At 41.1% G+C, this 25,056-nt stretch overlaps 3 protein-coding genes across 4 annotated transcripts in view; all 3 read left to right on the forward strand.

Moving 5' to 3' along the window:
- The window catches only part of LOC106129198 (bromodomain and WD repeat-containing protein 3), a 39,856-nt gene extending 28,254 nt beyond the window's left edge, over nt 1-11,602 (forward strand). The window contains exons 36-44 of the mRNA XM_060953077.1: nt 663-743; nt 1,422-1,567; nt 3,183-3,256; nt 3,707-3,859; nt 4,356-4,428; nt 6,073-6,207; nt 10,359-10,407; nt 11,250-11,379; nt 11,462-11,602. Coding sequence (XP_060809060.1) covers nt 663-743; nt 1,422-1,567; nt 3,183-3,256; nt 3,707-3,859; nt 4,356-4,428; nt 6,073-6,207; nt 10,359-10,407; nt 11,250-11,344 — 806 coding nt within the window. The 3' untranslated portion in view covers nt 11,345-11,379; nt 11,462-11,602. The remainder of the gene's footprint in view (nt 1-662; nt 744-1,421; nt 1,568-3,182; nt 3,257-3,706; nt 3,860-4,355; nt 4,429-6,072; nt 6,208-10,358; nt 10,408-11,249; nt 11,380-11,461) is intronic.
- A 3,444-nt stretch (nt 11,603-15,046) lies between these two features.
- Nucleotides 15,047-18,240, forward strand: LOC106129203 (selenoprotein S A). 2 transcript variants are annotated; one of them, XM_013327695.2, is made up of 6 exons: nt 15,047-15,177; nt 15,324-15,397; nt 15,669-15,800; nt 15,995-16,101; nt 16,619-16,709; nt 17,261-18,240. In XM_013327695.2, exons 2-6 carry the CDS (start codon nt 15,331-15,333, stop codon nt 17,347-17,349), a joined length of 486 nt encoding a protein of 161 aa, XP_013183149.2. In that variant the 5' UTR covers nt 15,047-15,177; nt 15,324-15,330; the 3' UTR covers nt 17,350-18,240. The 2 variants fall into 2 exon arrangements, with proteins under 2 accessions (XP_013183149.2, XP_060809317.1); XM_060953334.1 differs by having other exon boundaries at nt 15,066-15,177; nt 15,277-15,397.
- Nucleotides 18,241-21,594: 3,354 nt separating this feature from the next.
- The window catches only part of LOC106129220 (RNA-binding protein Musashi homolog Rbp6), an 87,112-nt gene continuing 83,650 nt past the window's right edge, over nt 21,595-25,056 (forward strand). Inside the window, exon 1 of the mRNA XM_013327715.2 lies at nt 21,595-21,719. Within this exon, the coding sequence (XP_013183169.1) occupies nt 21,652-21,719 (68 nt within the window). The 5' untranslated portion in view covers nt 21,595-21,651. The remainder of the gene's footprint in view (nt 21,720-25,056) is intronic.

A 25,056-nucleotide genomic window follows, 5' to 3' on the forward strand; every position in this document is an offset into this window, starting at 1 on the left:
TAACAAACATCCATACCTACTGACATCCTGACGTACTCACAAACTTATGCATTTATAATATTAGTAGGCTGTAGGTATACTAGCTGTCCCGGCAAACGTTATTTTGCTATATAATAATTTTTAAATAATTTGAACCCTTAAACTTTCTTTAACCAGAAGGAAATCACTTAGGGGTATGAAAAATAGATGTTGGCCGATTCTCAGACCTACTCAATATGCTCACAAAATTGTTAGGATATTGAGTAGGTCATGGTAAGGAAACCTGCACATTCGGGCAACTCCATATGATCCAATACGGGTTAAATTCGTGTCGTTCAGAGTCGCTTCGTGTAAAAACATGACTCACCCAATTCAGGGTCCATGGTCAAAGGCATACCCCGGGCTCCTCTCCAGAGTGGTGAGGATGCAAACGGGTCTAAAGCCAGGGAGAAGAAGAAAAGGATGTATGTACAAAGCTTTTTATCTTATTAATTATGTACACAAGCCAATTTGATGTCTTTCTTAACGCATTCCTAACGTGGGCCCGCTGGAAGAAATGTCTCTAGAAATAAGTAGCGCCCTTGCACTGAATTTCTCTTTAGTTTGACTTCTATTCTTATATTTTTTTTTCTTGATGTACCTACATAAATATATAAATAAATAAATAAATGTATTATGTCCAGGCAAAGGCATTGGCAAGAAGAGCAAAAGCGGCAGCGGCAGCGCCGAGCCCGCGGCGGGCGGCAGCCGCGACCGCTCGCACCGTGAGTCAACCTGTACCATGATAACTTCTAACATTACTTACTGGATGGCGGCCTCTGTGGCGCGGTGGTAGTGCGTACTGTGACGATGTGTGGCCCGGGTTCGAATCCCGGCCAGGGAATGATGAAAAACAAATTTTGATATAAGTATTTATTATAAAATATAGTCTTAGTAACACAAGTGTTGAACTTACTTCGAGGCTCACTCAATCTGTGCAATTTGTCCCGTATATATTATAATTATATTTATTTTCCTCATCCGCTTTTCAACTCTTTCTCCTTTTTCTATCTCATTTAAACTGTCCATTCCCCCGGGTTATCTCTCATCTTCCTACCGTGATGTTCCCGCGCTTTCTTATTGTGTAATGAATTTAACAGCTAAGTTCACAGTAGTATTTCTAATGACAATTGTAATCACGCGTCATGCGAAAAACAATATGTCTATAAATGGATTAGGAAATCTATTCCGTGTAATTCCCGGCACCAATAGAAAAAAAGAATGGGACCACTCTAACTTTTAAAACAATTGCAAACATTATGAACTCAAATATTAATACATTATGAATACAGAATAAACGGATTTTTTTTTAAATTGCCATTTCTTCATGTAGAATTTTTTCCAGGATCTATAATTAAATTTTTAAACATTACAATATAATCGTTGAATTCCCTCGTCCGCAGTATCGTACGCGTCGTCGCCGGAAAACGCGCACCAACAGTCGGCGTCGGACGGCGCGCCGCCCTCGCGCCCCAGCTCCTCCGACACCTCCGACACCGACGCCTCGCCGTACGAGGACCGACACGACGCGCGGACTCCGAAACACGACGTGAGTACAGTATGATACATACATACATACATATCGTCACGTCTATATCACTTGCGGGGTACACAGAGACAACAGGCTTAAAAAGACTGAGTGACCACGTTCAGCTTAATTGATAGAATTGAGATTCAAATAGTGACAGGTTGCTAGCCCATCGCCTAAAAAAAGAATCCCAAGTTTGTAAGCCTATCCCTTAGTCGCCTTTTACGACATCCACGGTAAAGAGATGGAGTGGTCCTATTCTTTTTTGTATTGGTGCCGAGAACCACACATCATAAAAGTGATGACAATATTTCTTTACTTTTTTTTATTTTCAAAATTGGATACAAGGTATCACTTATTGACGTCACATCACTTAAATCTAATTATAACTGCCACCGCTTCTGAAGCGCATGTGTAGAAGAAGTGACGGAACAAATTACATACTCGTATGGTCAAGTATTGAACACGCTAACACAAAAGTAAGAATGATAAGCTCATGTTTTGAACATGCTGACACGAGATGAGTATAGGCTATTTGACTGTATTAAAAATATACATTTCTTTTATGTCATCAGTCTTAATATTATTTTTTTGGAGCGATTTGTATTAACGCGAGATAAAAATATTGCATTATTTTAACAAAATCCGTCTCAGAAAATTAGGGTTTTTCATGCAGCTGTCACGTGACTAAAAACGAACGTGATTGGCTATTTCTATTATGACGTCAATTATCCATAAACAGACTGTGGATCGTACCGTTCCTTAGTGTTCGCTATTATTTTTCAAGATTTTATAAGTGTTTGATCGCTCAGGATTACTCAGATAACATAGGTATTTAATAATGGAAACCAATTCCGCGAAAGCTGACAGTCGAAACCTACCAAAAGTGGACGCAATAATGGTTGGCGTCTTCTTCAAAAACAATCCAGATTTCTATGCTGCCCAACTGAGGAATGTGAAAACATCAATGTAAGTATATCTTGGTAACCACTGATCTTAGATCATGATCTGAAACCACTTCTTGCGAATATTAAAATCCATCGGCATAGAAAAAAACAGTTTCGTAGGAGATTTTATTGTTGTATTAGTGCATTGAGGCACTGCACAACATTTATAGGAACTCATTTTAATAATTTTCACACATATGACGTGGCACAAGTTAAATAAAACAAGAGAAAATAAAAAAATTTCGAAACACCAACAAGCTTTGTATGATATTTACACGAAATTTACGTCACTGCATGCCATGGCCGCCATATTGCCAAAAGTCGCGTTTTGGCGGCATATTTGAATATTTCATTTTCTTTTTCGATTTTTTAATAAAATAGCTGTAATAAAGGCAGAAAAGTATTTTTGTAGGGCTCCTTATAAACAAATAAATACCCTAAGATAGTTTTTAGAACTTTGTCAAATAGCCTATTGTAGGATTAAGTATTTATGTTGGTTCGAATGCCGGCCGGGGCATGATGAGAAACGGACTTTCTGTAATTGTCCTGGTTCCTGGGTCTTAGTTTTAAGTTATTTATTTTAAACGTCAACCAAAGTTTTGAAACCCAAAGATATGACAATTATATAGTGATGTTGAAACGTCCCATAATAAAGAATTAAAGTTTTGAATTAGAATTGTGTGTTTTAGCGTCGGAAACGTCGCCGCGTGTCGTCGAGCGAGTCCGCCAGCGACGACGACCGGGGCCTCATCGCCAACAAACGGTGAGTCCTCATCATCATCACCATTATTACATCATCAAGGTGATCGCGTTATACTTCATTATATATAGTTAAAAATTATATAGTTAAAAATGAGAAATTTCAAATTGGCAAAATATAGGATTTTTAAAGTAAAATATAAAATCGAAAAAGTCACAATATATGTATACATACATACATATAGTACTGATACTAATACTGATAAGCTACGTTTAGCTATTTTGCTTAATGATAGAATAGAGATTCAAATAGTGACAGGCAGCAACTTGTCACTATTCGAATCTCAATTCTATCGCCCTTTAAAAAAGAATCGCAAGTTTATAAGCCCTTAGTGGCCTTTTACGACATCCATGGTAAAGAGATGATGTTGTCCTATTCTATATATATGTATGTATACACTCAAATGTTGGTCTTTAATCACAATTATCCAATGTATTGGTCTGTTGCGTGCAGCGCCCGCGAGAGGGCGGTGTCGTCGTGGTCGTCGTCGGGCTCCGGCTCGGGCTCGGGCTCCGGCGGGCCGGGCGCGGCGCGGCGCTACGAGTCGGACGCCGAGTACCGGCCGCGCTACTCCAGCGACGACGACGCGCCGCTGCTGCTCATCAGGTCTCCTTGTCCTTGCTAAACTATCCTCTATAATCTATGCTTAATATTGTAAAGCTGAAGAGTTTGTTTGTTTGAACGCGCTAATCTCAGGATTCTCGCTGTTATTGGCTGATAGTGTCGCGTGATTGGCTGCTGTGACTTGTGGCGTAGAGATTACGCCACACACGTCGTACATGCATATAGTCACGTCTATATCCCTTGCGGGGTGCACAGAGCCAATAGTCTCCAAAATACTGGATAGGCCACGTTCAGCTGTATCATGAAATTGAGATTCAAATAGTGACAGCACATCGCCTACATGAGGAATCACAAGTTCATAAGCCTATACCTTCGTCGCCTTTTACGACATCTATGAGAAAGAAACGAAGTAGTCCTATTCTTTGATGAAGTGGTCCTATTCTTTTTTCTATTGGTGCCGGGAACCACACGGCACGTTTTATGAAGTAATAAAATAACATGAATTGCCTGACTGACTGACTGATGCCTTGATCCGCAGACAACGCCAGCAGAACGCGCACGCGTCTACTTCAGACGGCGCCGGGCCCTCGCACCGCCGCCGGCGGAAACCTGTGAGTCTCTGATGTTATTTATAATTATTATTTGCTAACTATATTACATACATACATATTATCACGTCTATATCCCTTGCGGGGTAGACAGAGCCAACAGTCTTATAAAGACTGATAGGCCACGTTCAGCTATTTGGCTTTAAGATAGAATTAAGATTCAAATAGTGACAGGTTGCCAGCCCATCGCATAAAAGAAGAATCCCAAGTTTGTAAGCCTAGCCCTTAGTCACCTTTTACGACATCCATGGGAGAGAGTTGGGAGTGGTCCTATTCTTTTTTTCTATTAGTGCCGGGAACCACACGGCAACTATATTACAGATGCGTTTATTACTATATACTAGCTTCGCTCGTGCGAATTTAGCGCCATCTAAAATTTTTTTTATAAAATATGCACCAAAGTGTCCCTCGCTCGTTTTCTGCGAGTACCATTATTAAAAATAATAACTAAAATAATTCAATAAACAATTTTTTTTCATGTAATTCTCATTGTTATTCGAGCAATTAATTTCCCAGGGATTATAATGAAACATTCTTATTATGATATATCTGTCACTAAATATAATGAAGTCTCTCTAAATAAAAAAAATATATTTTAGCAAGACAAACTTTTGTATGCTCAACTGTGTCTGTTGAGTTTTAGAAGCTAATTTTAGATTATTTCAGCATTACATTTATGATATTAAAAGTCTTACTAAATATGTTCATAAGTGAACATTGTGAAAGACAATTTCCTAAACAGGCGTTTTGTTAAATACATACATACATAAATCACGTCTATATATATTCTTTGCGGGGTAGACGGAACCAACAGTCATCAAAAGACTGACAGGCCACGTTCAGCTGCTTGGCTTAATTATTGAATTGATGTCCAAATAGTGACAGGCTAGTCATTCGCCTACAAGAGGAAGCCCAAGTAGAAATAGATAGATAAAACTGTTTATTGCACCATAACACTAAAACATACAAAACAGTCAAGAGGCGGACTTATCGCTAATGCAATGTGTTCCAGTCAACGTTTGGGTATGGTATACAGGCTGACATTTAAAAATTGTGTCATTGACCTCTGAATCTTACGCGTCGCTTTTCCGCCGGCCGGGGTGATATGACGTATTTAGGATCGTGGATTTCGATCCTTTTTTTTTTTTCGTACTTTCAGAAATATGAACCGATCATTTTCTTTTAACGTTTTTAAATATCCTTTAGATGAGTACACTTAACAGTTAAATTTATGCAGTTTAATAAAAAGTCACCCTGTATAAGCCTAGCCCTTAGTCGCCTTTTACGACATCCATGCGAAAGAGATGGAGTGGTCCTATTCTTTTGCTTTATTGTTACCGGGAACCACACGGCACGTTGTTAAATACACCCCTTGATAGTTAGACGTATCGCTACATGGACGATTAGCGAGCCAGCTGGTTGCTCATTAGACGTTTCGCTTTGTTTGCAGTTTTGCTTCTTGAGACTTTCTGATTGTGCCCGCTTTTTTCACTGTATGTATGCGCTAATGTCGAAAAGTGGTAAACGAATTATTTTTTCTTTTTGAAATTTAGGTTCGATAGTTCTCTGAGGAAGGTTCATATCTATAAATGCTACCCGTGCCAAGTCTCAGCTGGTCATTGTTAACAGTGTGTATTGTGACGGCAGGCGGTGTCGCTGCGCGCGCGGGGCTCCCCGCGGCGCTACAACGAGGACAGCGACGAGGACTCCGCGCTCGCCATCAGCAAGCGGCTGCAGCACCCGCCCGCCCACCACGCGCAGCTCCGGGAGCGGCACGCTCAGGTATACCTCAGGCACAGGGTGCTCCCAGGGCGCTCCCACAGCGCTGCAGCGAGGACTCCGCGCTCGCCATCAGCAAGCGGCTGCAGCACCCGCCCGCCCACCACGCGCAGCTCCGGGAGCGGCACGCTCAGGTATACCTCGGGCACAGGGTGCTCCCAGGGCGCTCCCACAGCGCTGCAGCGAGGACTCCGCGCTCGCCATCAGCAAGCGGCTGCAGCACCCGCCCGCCCACCACGCGCAGCTCCGGGAGCGGCACGCTCAGGTATACCTCAGGCACAGGGTGCTCCCAGGGCGCTCCCACAGCGCTGCAGCGAGGACTCCGCGCTCGCCATCAGCAAGCGGCTGCAGCACCCGCCCGCCCACCACGCGCAGCTCCGGGAGCGGCACGCTCAGGTATACCTCAGGCACAGGGTGCTCCCAGGGCGCTCCCACAGCGCTGCAGCGAGGACTCCGCGCTCGCCATCAGCAAGCGGCTGCAGCACCCGCCCGCCCACCACGCGCAGCTCCGGGAGCGGCACGCTCAGGTATACCTCGGGCACAGGGTGCTCCCAGGGCGCTCCCACAGCGCTGCAGCGAGGACTCCGCGCTCGCCATCAGCAAGCGGCTGCAGCACCCGCCCGCCCACCACGCGCAGCTCCGGGAGCGGCACGCTCAGGTATACCTCAGGCACAGGGTGCTCCCAGGGCGCTCCCACAGCGCTGCAGCGAGGACTCCGCGCTCGCCATCAGCAAGCGGCTGCAGCACCCGCCCGCCCACCACGCGCAGCTCCGGGAGCGGCACGCTCAGGTATACCTCAGGCACAGGGTGCTCCCAGGGCGCTCCCACAGCGCTGCAGCGAGGACTCCGCGCTCGCCATCAGCAAGCGGCTGCAGCACCCGCCCGCCCACCACGCGCAGCTCCGGGAGCGGCACGCTCAGGTATACCTCAGGCACAGGGTGCTCCCAGGGCGCTCCCACAGCGCTGCAGCGAGGACTCCGCGCTCGCCATCAGCAAGCGGCTGCAGCACCCGCCCGCCCACCACGCGCAGCTCCGGGAGCGGCACGCTCAGGTATACCTCAGGCACAGGGTGCTCCCAGGGCGCTCCCACAGCGCTGCAGCGAGGACTCCGCGCTCGCCATCAGCAAGCGGCTGCAGCACCCGCCCGCCCACCACGCGCAGCTCCGGGAGCGGCACGCTCAGGTATACCTCAGGCACAGGGTGCTCCCAGGGCGCTCCCACAGCGCTGCAGCGAGGACTCCGCGCTCGCCATCAGCAAGCGGCTGCAGCACCCGCCCGCCCACCACGCGCAGCTCCGGGAGCGGCACGCTCAGGTATACCTCAGGCACAGGGTGCTCCCAGGGCGCTCCCACAGCGCTGCAGCGAGGACTCCGCGCTCGCCATCAGCAAGCGGCTGCAGCACCCGCCCGCCCACCACGCGCAGCTCCGGGAGCGGCACGCTCAGGTATACCTCAGGCACAGGGTGCTCCCAGGGCGCTCCCACAGCGCTGCAGCGAGGACTCCGCGCTCGCCATCAGCAAGCGGCTGCAGCACCCGCCCGCCCACCACGCGCAGCTCCGGGAGCGGCACGCTCAGGTATACCTCAGGCACAGGGTGCTCCCAGGGCGCTCCCACAGCGCTGCAGCGAGGACTCCGCGCTCGCCATCAGCAAGCGGCTGCAGCACCCGCCCGCCCACCACGCGCAGCTCCGGGAGCGGCACGCTCAGGTATACCTCAGGCACAGGGTGCTCCCAGGGCGCTCCCACAGCGCTGCAGCGAGGACTCCGCGCTCGCCATCAGCAAGCGGCTGCAGCACCCGCCCGCCCACCACGCGCAGCTCCGGGAGCGGCACGCTCAGGTATACCTCAGGCACAGGGTGCTCCCAGGGCGCTCCCACAGCGCTGCAGCGAGGACTCCGCGCTCGCCATCAGCAAGCGGCTGCAGCACCCGCCCGCCCACCACGCGCAGCTCCGGGAGCGGCACGCTCAGGTATACCTCAGGCACAGGGTGCTCCCAGGGCGCTCCCACAGCGCTGCAGCGAGGACTCCGCGCTCGCCATCAGCAAGCGGCTGCAGCACCCGCCCGCCCACCACGCGCAGCTCCGGGAGCGGCACGCTCAGGTATACCTCAGGCACAGGGTGCTCCCAGGGCGCTCCCACAGCGCTGCAGCGAGGACTATATAAGCGGGGAAGCGCTTCATCCACATTCATCTCTCCCTTCATGCAAGCTCGTCAGTTTCGGGTACTCTTTGTCCGACTTTGTACCAGAAATTAATTTAGGTACATTCATAGGTGCAATAATGTGCACTAAGGAAATACTTAGTACAAATATATTTCATAAAAAGATAAACGCCTCCAATCGTTCCCTTCTTTTTCGAAGTCGGTTAAAATTTAAAAACCTTCTCCGAAGGTGCCGTGTGGGTCCCGGCACCAATAGAAAAAAGAATCGAACCTATTCCATCTCCTTTAGATATTCTAGATATTGTATAAGGCGACTTAATTTTAGGCTTATAAACTTGGGCATCCTCTTGAAGGCTATGTGCTAGCAACCTTTCACTATTTGAATCTCAATTCCATTGTGAAGCGATACAGCTGAACGTAGCATTTTTAGTCTTTTAGAGACTGTTGGATCTGTCTATCCCGCAATTGATATAGACGTGAGTATATGTATGTATGTACAAAAGTTAACTCTATTTTTATTTAACTTGGTAAACGTGAGTATATATTCAGTCAGAAAAGTATCGGGAATGGATTATTTATTTATGGTTCCAAATTCAAATTTTTGTTTTTTTTGTTGTTGTTAGATTGGCACAACTGTTTTCCATTTTGGCGCGGAGTTTGAGTTGCATCTGTTGTTTACATTAAATACAGTGCTATTTTTAGTTATATCATATCTAGTGTGTATTGCTAATTTCATAATGGATAAAAACATCGAACAAAGAGTTTGTCTTAAATTTTGCATTGCCAATGGAATATCGTGTTCGGAGTCACTGAAAATGTTACAGAAGGCTTACGGTGAATCGACTTTATCAAAAACTCGTGCTTATGAGTGGTACAAAGCGTTCAAAAGCGGTCGAGATGTGATGGAAGATTTGCCTCGCTCTGGTAGGCCATCAACGTCTGCAACTGAAGTTAACATCGCAAAAGTGAAGGAAATAGTGACTGAAAATCCTCATTCAACTTTGAGAGAGATAGCCACCGAACTTTCTGTATCTCACGAGTCGATCCGTACCATTTTAACTAATAATTTGGGTATGAAACATGTTGCCGCTCGGCTAGTCCCAAAAGACCTGAATTTTTTTCAAAAACTCAATCGCATGAGTGTCGCTGAGGACATGCTAGAACGAGTCAATTCCGACCCAACATTCATGAAACGCATTGTTACTGGTGACGAGACGTGGGTTTACGAGTTTGACATGCAAACTAGTCAACAAGCTTCGGAGTGGCGCCTTCCAACTGAACCGAAACCGAAAAAACCACGCCAAAGTCGTTCAAAAGTCAAAGTCATGTTGACTGTTTTCTTTGACTATCGCGGTGTTGTGCACTCGGAATTCTTGCCGGAAGGTCAAACGGTAAATAAGGAATATTATTTGAGTGTTATGCGGCGTTTAAGAGAGCAAATCCGACGAAAAAGGCCAGATTTGTGGAAAGAAAATTCTTGGATTTTGCACCATGATAATGCACCTTCGCACAAGGCCATCATTGTGAACGAATTTTTAACCAAACACTCAACAAATACCATCGAGCAACCACCATATTCACCAGATATGGCTCCAGCCGACTTTTTTCTTTTTCCTAAACTCAAATTACCACTTCGTGGCACCCGTTTTCAATCGGTAGAAGACATAAAAGAGAATTCGCGGCGAGAACTGACCTCAATTCCGGAAACAGCGTTTAAAAAATGTTTTGATGATTGGATTATTCGTCGGCGTAAGTGTATCGTTTCTAAAGGAGCATATTTTGAAGGTGATAAAATAAATTTGGATGAATAACAAACAGTTTGTGTATTATTGATCTTTTCCTGCTACTTTCTTGACAGAGTAGTATGTATGTATGTACTAAAGTTAACTCTATTTTTATTTAACTTGGTAAACGTGAGTATATGTATGTATGTACTAAAGTTAACTCTATTTTTATTTAACTTGGTAAATAAATGTTCTTGTTTTTGATATCCAGGCGCTGTCGGCGGCGACCAACGATCATAATTATTTCAACGGCTATAATGGTGAGCGCATCTTACTTAATAATAATTAATAATAATATTTATATACGGGACAAATTACACAGATTGAGTTAGCCTCAAAGTAAGTTTGAGGCTTGTGTTACGAGATACTAACTCAACGATACTATATTTTATAATAAATACTTTGATAGATAAACATCCAAGACCCATACCAATCAGAGAAAATTCGTTTCTCATAATGTCCTTACCAGGATTCGCACCCGGGACCTCCGGTGTCACAGACAAGTTCACTACCGCAACGCCACAGAAGCCGTCAAATACTAGGTTTATTTTACGAAAATTTCAGTTATATTACTTTGTTACAAGTACAGTATATAGTCCAGATGAGAAATATGGGTTAGATTCCAGGTCAGAGGTCAGACGGGAGTCGCTTTGTGTAAACACCTGACTCACCCAATCCAGATATACGCTTATAATTTTGGGATTCTCCTTTTAGGCGATGGGCTATCAACCTGTCACTATTTGAATCTCAATTCTATCATCAAGCCTAACAGCTGAACGTGGCCTGTCAGTCTTTTCAAGACTGTTGGCTCTGTCTGTCCATACTTAGTGCCGTGTGGTTCCCGGACCACTTTATCTCGTTCCCATGGATGTCGTTAAAGGTGACTAAGGGATTGTCTTATAAACTTGGGATTCTTCTTTTGGGCGATGAGCTAGCAACCTATCACTATTTGAATTTTATCATCGAGTCAAAAAGCTGAACGGGGCCTGTCAGCCTTTCACGACTGCTGTCTCTCTCCACTCCGCAATGAAATAAAAACGTGATTATATGAATGATTTATATAATGTATATGTTTGATTAACGTACAATGAATTGTGGGCAGGCGCGGCGGCGGGCCCGAGCGCGCCGCTGTCCATCTCGTCGCGCGGGCGCGTGCGCCGCCTCACGGCCAAGGCGCGCGGCCTGCTGCGCGACTGAGCGCCGCCCCGGGGTGTCGTCGACGGCGACTGAGGGTACGCTTATACACCTGGGATTCCTATCTTGTAGGCGATGATCCTGATGATGATATTAATAATATTTGAATCTTAATTCCAGTATGAAGCCGTACAGCTGCACGTGGACTGTCAGTCTTTTCGAGATTGTGTCGGCCCTGTCTACCTCGCAAGGGACGTAGACGTGGCAATGTATTACAACAGAACAGGATTAGTGAAAAAATTGATATCAGAAGGACTGTTGAAGGGGTGGTCCTAAACTGACACAGCCAGCAGTCTCGAAATACTGAAAGCTACAGCTTCAGGTTGCCAGCCCATCGCCTACAAGAGGAATCACAAGTTTACAACTCTATACCCTTAGTCGCCTTTTACGACATCCACGGAAAACATAGAGTGGTTCTATTCTAAGGTGCTGGAAATCACACGGCCCAAATAATAATACATTTAAATTAACTACTTTTTTTTACTAGGAAGTAAAAGAAATGAAGACTTATGTACAGCGATAATAAATGCATCGTTATAGTATTGGTATGAATCAATGAATACAATATTTGTTATTTTTATTGAATCTGGGACTTGGTAGTTCAAATCTTATGACTAGTGTAAAATATGTATGGAAAATAATTGAATCACTATTGTAAAAGTTGTAATTTTTTTAACTTGTCGACACAATTTTTTATTATTAAATTTTTTTATTTCTGAATAATTATTGATTAAGTGTACCTGTTAGTTTATTTTTTCTTTTATATCGTAAAAATTTAAAACTATCGTTAAATTAAATTTACGTATGTATATAAAAAAATTAAACTGACATTTACACAATGTGCTTAACTTATCAACACCCTACCAGATTGGATTGTATGAAAGTTGAGGGTGTATTAGTGATTTTTCCATATATGTTATAATGTTATGTTGGACTTAGAACAAGGTAATTTTAAGTTAATTATATTATCATATATTTTTTCAATCCGAACTGATTTTGGCGAATGATGTTGTACCTGTTTTTTGTTGTTAGTTAATTTATGGGATCCATATTGGGTTCCATTTTAATGACATAAATTAAGAGAAAAATTGTTTATGGCAGTGCACTGCAAAATTGTGCAGTCTTTCAAATTATGTCATTAAAAATTATAGGTATGTAATGTATTCAATTTTACAATTTTCTAAAGTATTTTCTCTGTCTGTATGTATGCTCTAATCTCGTAAAGTTGTGGACGGATTTTGTTCCTGTTTGAAATGTTGGAAAGGGAGTTTTCTGAGGACGGTTTTTGTCTTTAAATTCTGGCCGTTCGAAGTCGGGTCGGAGCGCTAGTAATCGTTTTCAATATAGCAGAAAGCAAGCTGTGATTGTTGTTAATAATTTTCATATTTGGATAAAGTTACAAATCGGAAGCACAAATCATCGTTCGTCGGGGTTACACACGATCGTTTAAAAGGCAGGTGTTCTCATCTTTTATCTCTTTCTGTCCCTGAGGTTAACCGAACAGATAGAGCGAGAAAGACGAGATGTTCTATCAACATTCTTCTCCTTTTTCCTGGCTATAGTCCCGGTTGCATCCTCACCACTCTGGAGCGGAGTCCGGGGTAAACTCCTGACCATGGATCCTGGATTGGGTGAGTCAGGATTTTACACGATGCGATTCACATCTGGCCTCTGTAACCTATGCAGGGGAACCTAACCTGTATTTATTTATTTATTTGTGTTGGATCATATGGTTAAACATCCAGTTGCCTGAATGTGCACGTTTCCTCACGATGTTTTCCCTCACCGTAAGAACATCGGTTACTTATCAAAGTAATGTAGGTATATAACTTCAAGAATAGTCATTTGTACACGGGTGTCTTTATGCGCATCCCCGTTTTGACCAGGCACCTTACAGTTTCGACCACCGACGCTCAGTTGTCTGTCTGTCTGTTCTGTCAACGTTCTTTTATTAAATATTTCGATTTACATTCGATCGCGCTACGGTTATCAGCAGCGGAGACTGTCAAACAGTGAGTCACTCGTTTTTATCTCACTAGGTTTAATTTTAAATGTAATTAATGTACTTATTGGTTATAAATAGTGTAAAATAATAGTTGTATGCTCAGTACGAATCGCGTCAATTCAAACCGGAGAGTAATTTATTTGGTTTTTGTCGCTTTTGAGGATGCAAAAATATTTTTTTTACAACTAAATAAAACTTGCCTTAGCGAATATAATTTTATTATATCTAATCGTGATCTTAAAATGCAACTAGCATTATGAAAAGGCTTATTTTACTGTGGGCTGCAAAAGTAAAATGAATTATCAATCCGCGCACTTTTTTCACCATTGTAAAATGTGGTTTGCATCGACCAATCAGGAGAAAGTTCACATTAAATTGCGATTGGTCAAGCGAGTCGTTGAGATAACTTTTTTTACTTAGATACATTTAGCTTTTTTTTCTTAATTGTTTTACGGCCATGGAGTGAAGTCCAGAGACCAGTAAATTTATCTTCAGTCTTGAACTTGCAATGAAGTTCAATTTCTGTAAATTGTTGATATGTAAAATTTTCTCATTGTTATCAATTTTCATGAGAGAGAACGCGACTTTTGGAAAAAATAATTGTAAAAAAAAGCAATATACGCACAAATACCTGTTTTATCTAAAAACTTTTCCATTCTATATATTTTATCCGTCATTCATTCATTTCCGAATTTTCGATGTAATTATTTTTGTCTATAAGTCGCCTCACACAACATTGCGTGTAGGGGAAAAGATGAACTGGTTTTTATTCTATACTGTGTGAAATAACACGTTTTTTCTTTATGTTGACTGAATCTGTATAACTTGGTACTTCAAAATGGTTGTATAGTCAACCGCATAGCAAGTTATCCTGCACGGAACTATATTAATATGCTGTTGACTATGCTATGTGAAGAGTGGTTTAAACTACGTCATTTAAGATCTTAAGACATGTCTGTTATTGTGTTAGATAGCTGTAGGTGTAATGAGATTGTGTGTACTGTGTATAAATCGTTTACCGTGTAAATATAAGCTAAGTGATGTGATATAGCGTATGATACCAAAATGAATAAATGAATATTTTGCAAAATAATCTGATTTTTAATTTTAAATATAAGGCAGATTTAAACTAGACCTTTAGACAACTAGATCGTTAAGAAGTCAGAAATACCTAAATATTTATGAAATGAAATCGAAACTTGTCCCAAGTAATGAATTTAAATTGTATGTTTGTTTGTCACTTATACTAAAGAACTCGAGTGACTTCGATGAACTATGAGGATTTTAAACGAAGAGTCTTAGTGTATAATAGTGTGTGTGGCGGAAGGAAATTTTGGAAAAAAAGTTGGATCATGTTATTCCCGAAGGTCGATTCTATATCGGTACCAAAATTCGTGAAATTATTAGTTTTTTTTTATTCGTTACAAACTTACAAATTAATATGTATGAAATATGTATGCTAAAATAGCTTACCGCTTGGAAACAAGACTTCTAAAGGGACTGAACTCTCTACAACATCCTTGGGAAAGAGATTTCTGAAATCATAAGAAATTATTCTTATTTCGCGTGCTGAAATCACTAGAATTAACTATACAATCTGACCGTTCAAAATTTTCTTTTAAGGCGGTAAAACTCTAAATCGAGTTTGCTCGTTCTCGTCTAGTCGAGCAGACAAGAGCCGAGGTCAGTACATCCCTATAAACACACGTCACACCGGTGTTTTCATGTCAATGTCACACAAACGTCATAAGGTCATAGAATCTGAAATCGGAAAAACAAATTAAAAATTTAGATTAAATTTCTTTTCTTTCTAGAATACAATCGTAACTTCGTAAGTGTACCTTGCTTGTTTTGTAAAATATTTATAATTTGATTAAATATTAATTTTCTGGTCAGTGATACTTATCCATTGTGTCGCAATATTTCACAGGAAACTCGATAAAGTTTTATATCCTTGTTTTACCTTCCCACGCACAGAAAGAGAATGGATCCGCTGATTGAAGAGGAGATAGAAATGGAACCGAGATCCTGGTTCAATCCGTTAAGCTTCGGTAAGTTTTCGATGTCAAATTTCTAGATTTTATTACTTTTTTATTATGTGCTTTTCGTGAAATTGTGCCATGCATGCAAAAATATGTACATGACATGTACTTTTGAACTTAGAAAAAGGATACCTATGAGGAAGCAAAGTTCCTGGGAAAGCAAGAGAAATGGTCATTATGCATGTCATAACCAGGGTACATTAGAAATGTTTCAGCCAGTGAAAACCAGAGAAGCCAGTATGTGTCACTAGTAAATAATAAAAACAATTAATGCCTTCAGTGCTGCAGTTCCTGGCCTCGTACGGGTGGTACCTGGTGGGCGGAGCCGCAGCCTTGCTGTATATTGTGCACCGACTGAGACCCAAGGTGAAGGAGTGGCAGGAGGCCAGGGAGGATGCTGCTTATCACAAGAGTAAGTGCTTAATCTTCTATATACATACTTAAAATTTAAGCCACAGTGTGCATACTTGGGGTAAAAAATGACTTGAACCTCAGAATTGAGATCCAAGTACATACATAGGTACATATTATATTATTTATCTTTATTAGGAAAACAAACAGTAACATTGTAGCCTATTTATATGATGTTTGTGACATGACTTCCAGACCCTGATCTAGCTCTGGCCCGGATGGAGGCAATCCAGCGTGCGAGGGAGAGGCAGCAACAACTGCTAGAGGAGGCCTCGCAGAGAGCTCTTGAGGAACAGAAACAGGTGATATGTTCTATCGTTTTTAAAGCTGTTCAGAGCTTATCATAATATGAGATCAAATGAACTTCACAACTCAAGTTCTATAGTATTATATGATTTGCTTCATTTTTCAGATATAATTTATACTAGCAGTTTACAAGATAGCCTACACATGCACGTAAGCTATCTTGTAGACTAAAAGGACTACTAGTATTAAATATATCTGAACAATGAAGCAAAGAAAATATAATTATTAATGTACCAGCTGCAAGTAAGAGCTGCGAAGCATCATAATGGCGGCGTTGTACGCATGTGTGAGTGACAAAACTTGTCTTTCGTGAGGTAATCTATGACGTAATGGCGGCCGACTGTCACACTATTGGTGAGACTGTGCGTGAAGCGTGTATATACAGTGAGCCGTATAGTACTGGTGCTTTATTTTACCGTATAGTAAAACTCCGTCCGCCTTTTATTCTTCATCCACGTTTTGAATTAGTAAAGTCTGGTAGGTTTTTCAAAAAGTGTTTTTTATGTATTCCAGCGTGAAGAGCGCAAGCGAGCAGAGTTGGTGGAGCGGCTGGAGAAGTACGGCACCGCGGCGGGCCGGCGGCTCGGCGCGCCCGGCGACAGCGGTGAGCTCGCAACATCATCATTCTTATTCTTCCTTCTGGCTTTAATACTTAATTCGAGGAATTCTTTTCTCCGCAATTACAACGCTTTTTGTGGGGATCCACTGCATTGGAATGCCCGAACTTATTAAAGATTCCTCCCAGGCGTTAGGTTCCAAACGGTGCGTACCTACATATTATAGCACTAGCTGTCCCGGCAATCGATTTGCCATTTAAATAATTTCAATTAAAAAATAAAATGTTAATTGTGGACAACCCTTATCACTAAGGGGTATGAAAAACAGATGTTGGCCGATTCTCAGACCTACTCAATATGCTCACAAAATTTCATGAGAATTGGTCAAGCCGTTTCGAAGGAATACGGGAACGAACATTGTGACACGAGAATTTTATATACTTATAAGATGAAATGTTAACAAGTTCCAGTAATGTTACATAACATGTCAAATTCAGATATTATATATAACCTGTACGCACCTGAAACAGATCACATGGATCCCCAATTACCGTATTTAAGCATTATTAAAGAATAACTATAATATTTCTCTTTTCAGAATACCTCCCTCTGAGCGGAGGCGCGTCGACGTCCACCTACCGCCCGCCCAAGAGGTCCAAATGCGGGGGCGGGGGGTGTGGGCGGTAGACTGACATTGTATTTAAAGTAATTTCATAAAAACATTTAGGGTCACTTCACACTGGAGACGAGACGCGATGCGACATTTTGATAGAGCGAATCTCAAATTAAATTTTTATTTGGCTACGGAAGTAGTTTCCATTGCGGTGTGATTCTTTTTCCACGTACATTGGACTGAATCAAAGGAGCGGAATCGATTTTTCGGACACGACCGCCACAAAGGGAAGATATTCCTGCAGGCTGGTGTGACAGACGATGTCGCGTCAGATGCTGGATTTATGCTCAAAGCCGTGAAATATTTGCTTGCTCAGTTTAAAATCTTCGCTCTCATTGGCTGACAGCGTAGCGTGCTGCGTTATGATTGGTTGTTGGCGTTTTATTTAGAGATATCGCCACATGGATTTTAAACTTGAGATTCCTCGTGTAGGTGATGGGCTAGCAACCTGTCACTATTTGAATCTCAATTCCGTCATTTAGCCACACAGCTGAAGAGGCCTTTTAAGACTATTGTCTCTGTCCCAATAAAGGGTAACAATAAAAAGTATGATTGTATCATCTTAACATTTTGAGCTGAATTAAAATGTCTTGTCGCGTCTCGTCTTTATTGTGAACTCACCTTTACTAATGGACTTATTTAATTTAACTAAAATGAAATCATTATTTCTATGTGTCTTAACTAATTTGATAAAATCCAAGAGTTAATTTGTAGTCATGATAATTGGCATTTAATTAAATTCCATTTGAATCAGTAACAAGGTGTTTTGTCGATGCTATTATAATACATTAACTGATTGTGGTGTAGATTTGAAAATATGTATAAAATTCTTTATTGTATAAAGTTTGTAATGTTTTTGAAGTGTAATATAATTCCTTAAAGAAATACAATTTACTGTATCTAAATGCTTTTTATTTTTTATTTTATAAGACCTTTTTTTTAATAACTTATGGTGGTGTGTGGTGAAAGTTGGGTAAGGCACGAAAGCAGAATAAATGCAGTGGAAATGAGAGCGTTAAGGAGTATGTTGGGTGTGAAACTGAGTGACCGGATAAGGAACAGCGTGATGAGGGAATGTTGTGATGTGAAAGATGTAGTTACAGGAATAGAAAAGGGTACGTTGAGATAGTTCGGTCATGTGGAGAGGATGAATGAAAGCACGTTGACTAAGCAGATATACAAAGGAAGTGTGAATGAGACTGTTGGTGTGGGAAGGCCTAGACGAACGTACCTTGATCAAATCGGAGACGTTCTAGCTAAAGGCCTGGTCAAGAGTAGCCGAAACCGACGACGAGCTTGCATGAAGAGAGTAATGAATGTGGATGAAGCGAAAGAAGTGTGCAGGGATCGTGACAAGTGGAAAGATGTGGTCTCTGCCTACCTCTCCGGGGAAGAGGCGTGAGTTATGTATGTATGTAATGTGGATAAAGCGAAAGAAGTATGTAGAGATCGTAGCAAGTGGACATAATAATATGTAGTCTGCCTACCCCTCCGGTAAAAAAGCTTGATTATTTACCAATGTGATGTAACCATTACGCATTTTTTTTATTCCCAGTGGTTCAGATTATCATTAAATGATAAGATAGATAGATTTTTAAAGTTTGTATACGATTTCGATAATTCGTGACTCACGATCGATTGAATCCAGATAATATCACATTGGGCATAAATTTTATGAGGGCCTAAATAAGTCGTAGAATCCAATTAGCGTGGCCAGCATGTGGGAAACTAAAAATGGTGTTTAAATCCAAGAGTTTACCTCAATCTTTTAAAACAAAGGTGTACCTACTTACAATAAATGCGTTTTTCAAATCCGGAATGGCGACCAAGAATTCCAAAGAGGAATACTGGCAGACCACTACCTCGGCAGGGCGAATCCCTAGTGTTTTATAAATGTAACATTAATATAATAATCACGTCTCATCAAATCATAAAAATGTTAGGCTTAATGATGGAATTGAGATTTAAATAGTTACAGGTTGCTAGCCCATCGCCTAAAAGAGAAATCCCAAGTTTATAAGCCTATCCCTTAGTCGCCCTTTACGACATCCATGGGAAAGAGATGGAGTGGTCCTATTCTTTTTTGTATTGGTGCTGGGAACCACATGTTTATAGGTATTGAAAAAAATCCGGTTATTCTAAATACCTACATAAAAAGAGAGTTTGAATACTTATACCTGCTGTGGATATTTCCTACAGGGGCCGACAGACATTCCGCGTGTGTAAAAACAATTATGTTTTAAATTCCCCCGCTCATCAACAAACAATTATAATGAAAATAATCGCTTCATGTTTGTTGTCAATATAAATATTTATGGAATGCATCCTTAATTCAAGAATTACCTACAACAATACGAACATATAATAATCGTGTTTTATTTCTCACGCGGTAGACAGAGCCAACAATATCGAAAATACTAAAAACATTCAGCTGTGAAGTAAATTTCATAACTGAGATACATAAACAAACATAATCACGTCTATATCCCTTGCGGGGTAGGCAGAGCCAACAGTCTTGAAAAGACTAAAAGACTGCATGGCTTTAAGGTGGAATTGAAATGAAAATAATGAAAGGTTGCAAACCCATCATCTACATGAAGAATACCAAGTTTATTAGCCATTCCCTTAGTCGCCTATTACGACATACACGGGTAAGAGATGGAGTGGTCCTAATCTTTTTAAGATCCGGGCACCACACGGCACTTAGATATCTAAATTCAATCATTACGCCATTCAGCCGAATGAAAAGCACTAGATATATCTGAATATTAATTCAATCATTAAGCCAAATGAAAAGGAATAAATTCATCACCCTGTCTACATCGTAAGCGATAAAGACGCAGTAAAATGTATTTAAAAACAGGCAAAGTGGTCACGAAGGTCACGCCCCGTTGCACACTGGACGCTAGGGGTCAGAATTAGAACGAAACTTTCATTTGGCACACCTCAGCATTGTTTTACACTAGTATTGTACGCATTAGTTCAATCAAAGTTAGTTCCATTGTCATTGACCAAATAACATTATTTGAAATTGAATGCCGTGTGGTTCCCGGCACCAACAGAAAGAAGAACAGGACCATTCCGTCTCTTTCCCATGTATGTCATGGATGTCGTAAAAGCCGACTAAGGGTAAGGCTTATGAACTTGGAATTATTGTTTTAGGTGATGGGCTGGCAGCCTGTCACTATTTGAAATTGAATTTCAAATCTCAATCAATTTTTCAGTCTTCAAGACTGTTGGCTCTAAAAATTAAAACATAGGGCTTTTTCTATTCTCCCAATTTGTTGATATTCCCAAAAAATATTATTTATCATTTAAATTTCGTATAAATCTATTAATCATACTTAACAATGTATTCTCTCGTCCACATTTCTATTTTAAGTTGTGAAGTTGACGTTGTTGAAGAAAATGCTGCAGTGCTTGTTGTTTGTTACCGCTTGTTCTGCACTTACGCTTTGGAAGCGGTAGTAAATTTAGTGTTAAGTGATTTATTTGACGTCAACCAATGTTGTGACGTCAACCAAAAGATATGACAATTATTAAGTGACGTTTGAAATGTCCCATAATAAAAAATATAATTTTTGAATTGAATTAAAAAGTTTATTATTTATATTTTTATGTACATCAAGAAAAATAATAATAAAACTTTAAATAAAGAGAAATTCAGTACAAGGGCGCTACTTATTTCTTGAGAAATTTCTTCCAGCAGGTCCAAGACCGGATAGTGTAACGAAAGGCATTGGCTTTATGTTACCTATTAGTTGTGATACGTGACAGGTTACAGGTGATGCTATGTTTTATCTATTTATATAATACCCACATTAGTGCAAATTTGTACCTACAACAATTTTAAAATATTACTTATATGTTTTTAATACCAAAATAACAAAAAAAAAACGTTGGTACTAACTTGTACTTAATTATTTACGCTAGTATTTATCATGCAAGTTTGCCTTAAAATAAAATTATTTACACCATTTACAACACATAAAACGAGTGACCCATACATGTGACACACACACACAGTCGCTGCCTGGACTGGATCCAGCCGAGAAACCCTACAAACGCGAGGGTGAACCAGAAAACCCACCTGCACGAAGCAAAACTCACGCATCCCTTTCTTAATTAACCCGTTAAAAAGAGACGAAGCACACGAGTGCGCCACGAAAAAGCCTAGCGCTCCGCGCGTGACGTCACGGGGCGACGCGGCGCGGGGTGCGGGGGGCGGCACCCCGCGACGCGACACCGGCAGTGTACGGCCGACAGCCTAACCGCGTGGTTGTGCATAATGCGTGCGCGGTGAAAAAACAATCGCGATGCTGTTTGAGAGTCCCAACGCGAAACTGTTCCCGACTTTCAACATCCCGCCGCCCGTCAGGCTCAGGTGAGCACCGACTGCCCGCGACATGTTGCCAGTGAAGTGTCTGTGATTCGACGGCGTTTTTCGCCGCAAAATATCTAATAAGTGTTATTACAACGGTTCAGTAGCGAGCGACAGTGCGTCTGTCAGCATCGCTCCAGCGAGAACGTCGATACAAGATCGCCGCTCTATTTTTTGTTCCTCGGCCCGTCCGCGGGCTCCACAGCCGATCACAATTGATCGGACGGAGCCGCAGGACGTGAGTTATAGTCGCAGTGTTTCCACTGAACCACCGCACTCGGAAACATAACAAAGACGGCAGACCGCACAGAAATGCGTTCCCTAACCTGTGCGAGACGCAAACAATCGATACCAGTTTGCTGCATTCGAAATTGAAACGTTTTAAACGTCGCTTTTTGCGAATTTTAAAAGAGGAATGTGGACGGTGTACGTCACGGGATATTCGATTCAGCTGGTTAATCGATTAGTGTAGTCGATGTTGGCGATCCGAGCTCCCTGTTGCGTCGCCAGATGCTACATCCGGAATGTCACTCCAGTTGGGCACAAGAGGGAACTTTGTTTAGACTTGGGAACCAGAATCGAATAGGAATACTAGGCCATCGGAATATCTAACTCGACGCTACAAATTTCCCTTTGACACAGTCAGTTTGAAAACTCATTAAAATTAAGCCCTCTTTGGAATTGCTTCGTTTATAGAGTTCACGATTTGTTTTCGCGAAATGTTATTTCGACGTTGTTTGCCTAATAGGAAATGAAAATAGCGTCCGTGCTCTTGCTATTGATTTGACATCTGAGATCTGAAGTCGCTGTGCACCCAAATTATGTCCTTCAATAATGAAATCATCCATATAAATAATTTCAAAAAATCTACGATAAACTGAAGACGCTTATTCAAAATTCCAGTTCATAGTTTAACATTATTTCTCAATAAGCACGCCGAACGAAGAAGAGAAACCAATATAGTTGTATGTAATGGTTTACTCACATAAACATAAAAAATCTTTAAAAAAGAACACATTCTAAGAAATAGCCTATTCATTAAAAGAAAATATAAGCTACACCATGAATCCATAAAATATTCATAACCAATCACTTTGTACAATATGGATCTAAAAATCGAACGACTAACGAAACTGATTTTATTGATTTTCATTATGATGCCACTATTGTTAACTCAATTCCATCATTAAGCCGCACAGCCGAACATGGCGTTCCAATCTTTCGACTATTGGCTCTGTCTACCCTGTAATAAATTAATGGGTTTGAATCACAATGGTCATATTATTATAAGTATTGGGGTGATTCAAGTTAAAAATAGTTTACTAGGTTCGAGCCGGCTCATATAGTTTATGAAAGGTTGAAAGGTTATTATGAGCGAAAAAGTGAATGGAGAAAGACAATACAACATAATTGTTAGCGACTTATCTGCGTACAAAACGAACAAATAAAGACAAATTGATTTCATAAAGATGTTACAAGAATGATCATATAAAGAGGACATATTGTATGTTCTAGAGGTCATACTGGTGTGACAAATTAGAACACAAGTGAACTGCATTATGTACTGTCTTAAAACCGTACCCTAACAATCTTCTTAGCATGTCCACTCTATTTGATTGTATTTCCTAAGACTATTCATGTTATATGAGGCAGATACTTCAGTATGAAATATAAGACAATGAATTAAAGAGGTCGTTTAAGAGCTGCATGTTTATTTGGTAGGCCAGTCACATGAGTGTCATGCTGTAAATAAATAAATTCCCTATTTGTTCTACCTAACTCGAGAGTTTTCAGATAGGCCAGTAACTTGAAAATCAAAATATCAGTTCCGTTATTAAATTTAGACTCGTGAGTATCGCTTTGCCATAAGGAACAAACGTCAAGGTATTAAAACTAAATTATTAAATATGTTATGAGGAATAAGGCATAACATTGAACAACTGGATTAGGTTAGTGCGGTCGCAAGTGGCTTAGAAGTGACACTTGAGATCTTAGCTGGTACTGATACGACTGAAATAACGTATTAGCATAATTGTAGAGGAATTCTTTTGCAGGTGGAAGATCTCAGATAGCCCTTTGGGTTGGAGTATACTAAAATATTTCTTAAAATACTTCTTGATGACGTTTTCACGATTTTAACCATCGAAATTGAAATTAAATTGTTCTTTTGAGCTGATGATTTAAGTGTCTAAAAAACAATAAACCGTCCGGATATCTCTTACGGGAAAGCACAGACAATAGTCACAAAACTTGAAGATAAGCTGAAAAAAATATTACCGAAGAAATCTGGGTCAGAAAAATTCGTAGGTACATTTTAGTGATAAATTAATTACCGTTGCTCAAGTCGGCATGGGATGGGACAATCCTGATGCTCATTATAGAGCCAATTAAAAAAAAAAACAGATTTACACTTACAAAAACAATTGATTGATAGTGTTAACCGGAATAATATTACTATCCTGATTATTATGGTTTTACTAAAGTGCCTTTTGATGTATGCCAATAATTTGCGAAGCCAAATAAGGTGTAAAATGGCTTCTGTTTGTGACATAAAAACATTGTTCTTGCCATTTGTATGTTACGCCGTTATGTATGTATGTTCAGTCCATTTAAACGGGCTACGTTCATTAATTCATTTATATTTTCAATTTCATGCTATATCCCTTGCAAGGTAGACAGAGCCAGCAGTCTTAAAAGACTGATAGGTCACGTTCAGCTGATAGGCTCTATGATAGAATTGAGATTAAAATAGTGACAGGTTGCTAGCCCAACGCCTAAAAGATGGCTCCTTTAAATGCGCTTATAGCTTTCCATCTAGTATGCTGTTGAAAAACAGTTGCAAATAATATAAAACTTGCCTGATTTCAATTGTTGAGGCAAGCCGTTACAAGATTGTCAATTGTTTGGTTTTTGTGCGTTGACGTCGCTGCAATAGATTGCGATAAATCGAAATTTGGAGAGTAATTTTTTGCTTATCTGGAATTACCAATGAAATAAAACGAATGAAATGATCCCCGTGGAAATCTGTTCTGTGTCATAACTTATCAAGAAAAAGTAGAGCATATAATATCGTTGGTATCAGAAAAATTCGCTAAATGTAATAAACCTACCAGTAATCTTGTCAAATGACTCATATTGAAACAATGAAGATTCAACAACTGAGAATGAAACCCATTCTATTCTGAAAAGAATAAACAGATCCTGTACCTGTACCGTTGTTAAGGATTTGTGAACGCAACATTTTTTTGTTTAACGATTGTCACCCGTCATACTGACATATGTCATTCTCTCTCTGTGTCCCGCGCTTTTGAATACAACGTTTTAGGCAGAATTACTTTTA

The sequence above is a fragment of the Amyelois transitella genome, chromosome 31 (genome assembly GCF_032362555.1).
Source record: "Amyelois transitella isolate CPQ chromosome 31, ilAmyTran1.1, whole genome shotgun sequence".
NCBI lineage: Eukaryota > Metazoa > Arthropoda > Insecta > Lepidoptera > Pyralidae > Amyelois > Amyelois transitella.

Coding starts and splice junctions, on each gene's coding strand:
- LOC106129203 (XM_013327695.2), top strand. CDS start 15,331: ATGGATCCGCTGATTGAAGAGGAGATAGAAATGGAACCGAGATCCTGG. Junction 15,801..15,994: donor GGATGCTGCTTATCACAAGA/GTAAGTGCTTAA, acceptor CATGACTTCCAG/ACCCTGATCTAGCTCTGGCC. Junction 16,102..16,618: donor CTCTTGAGGAACAGAAACAG/GTGATATGTTCT, acceptor TATGTATTCCAG/CGTGAAGAGCGCAAGCGAGC.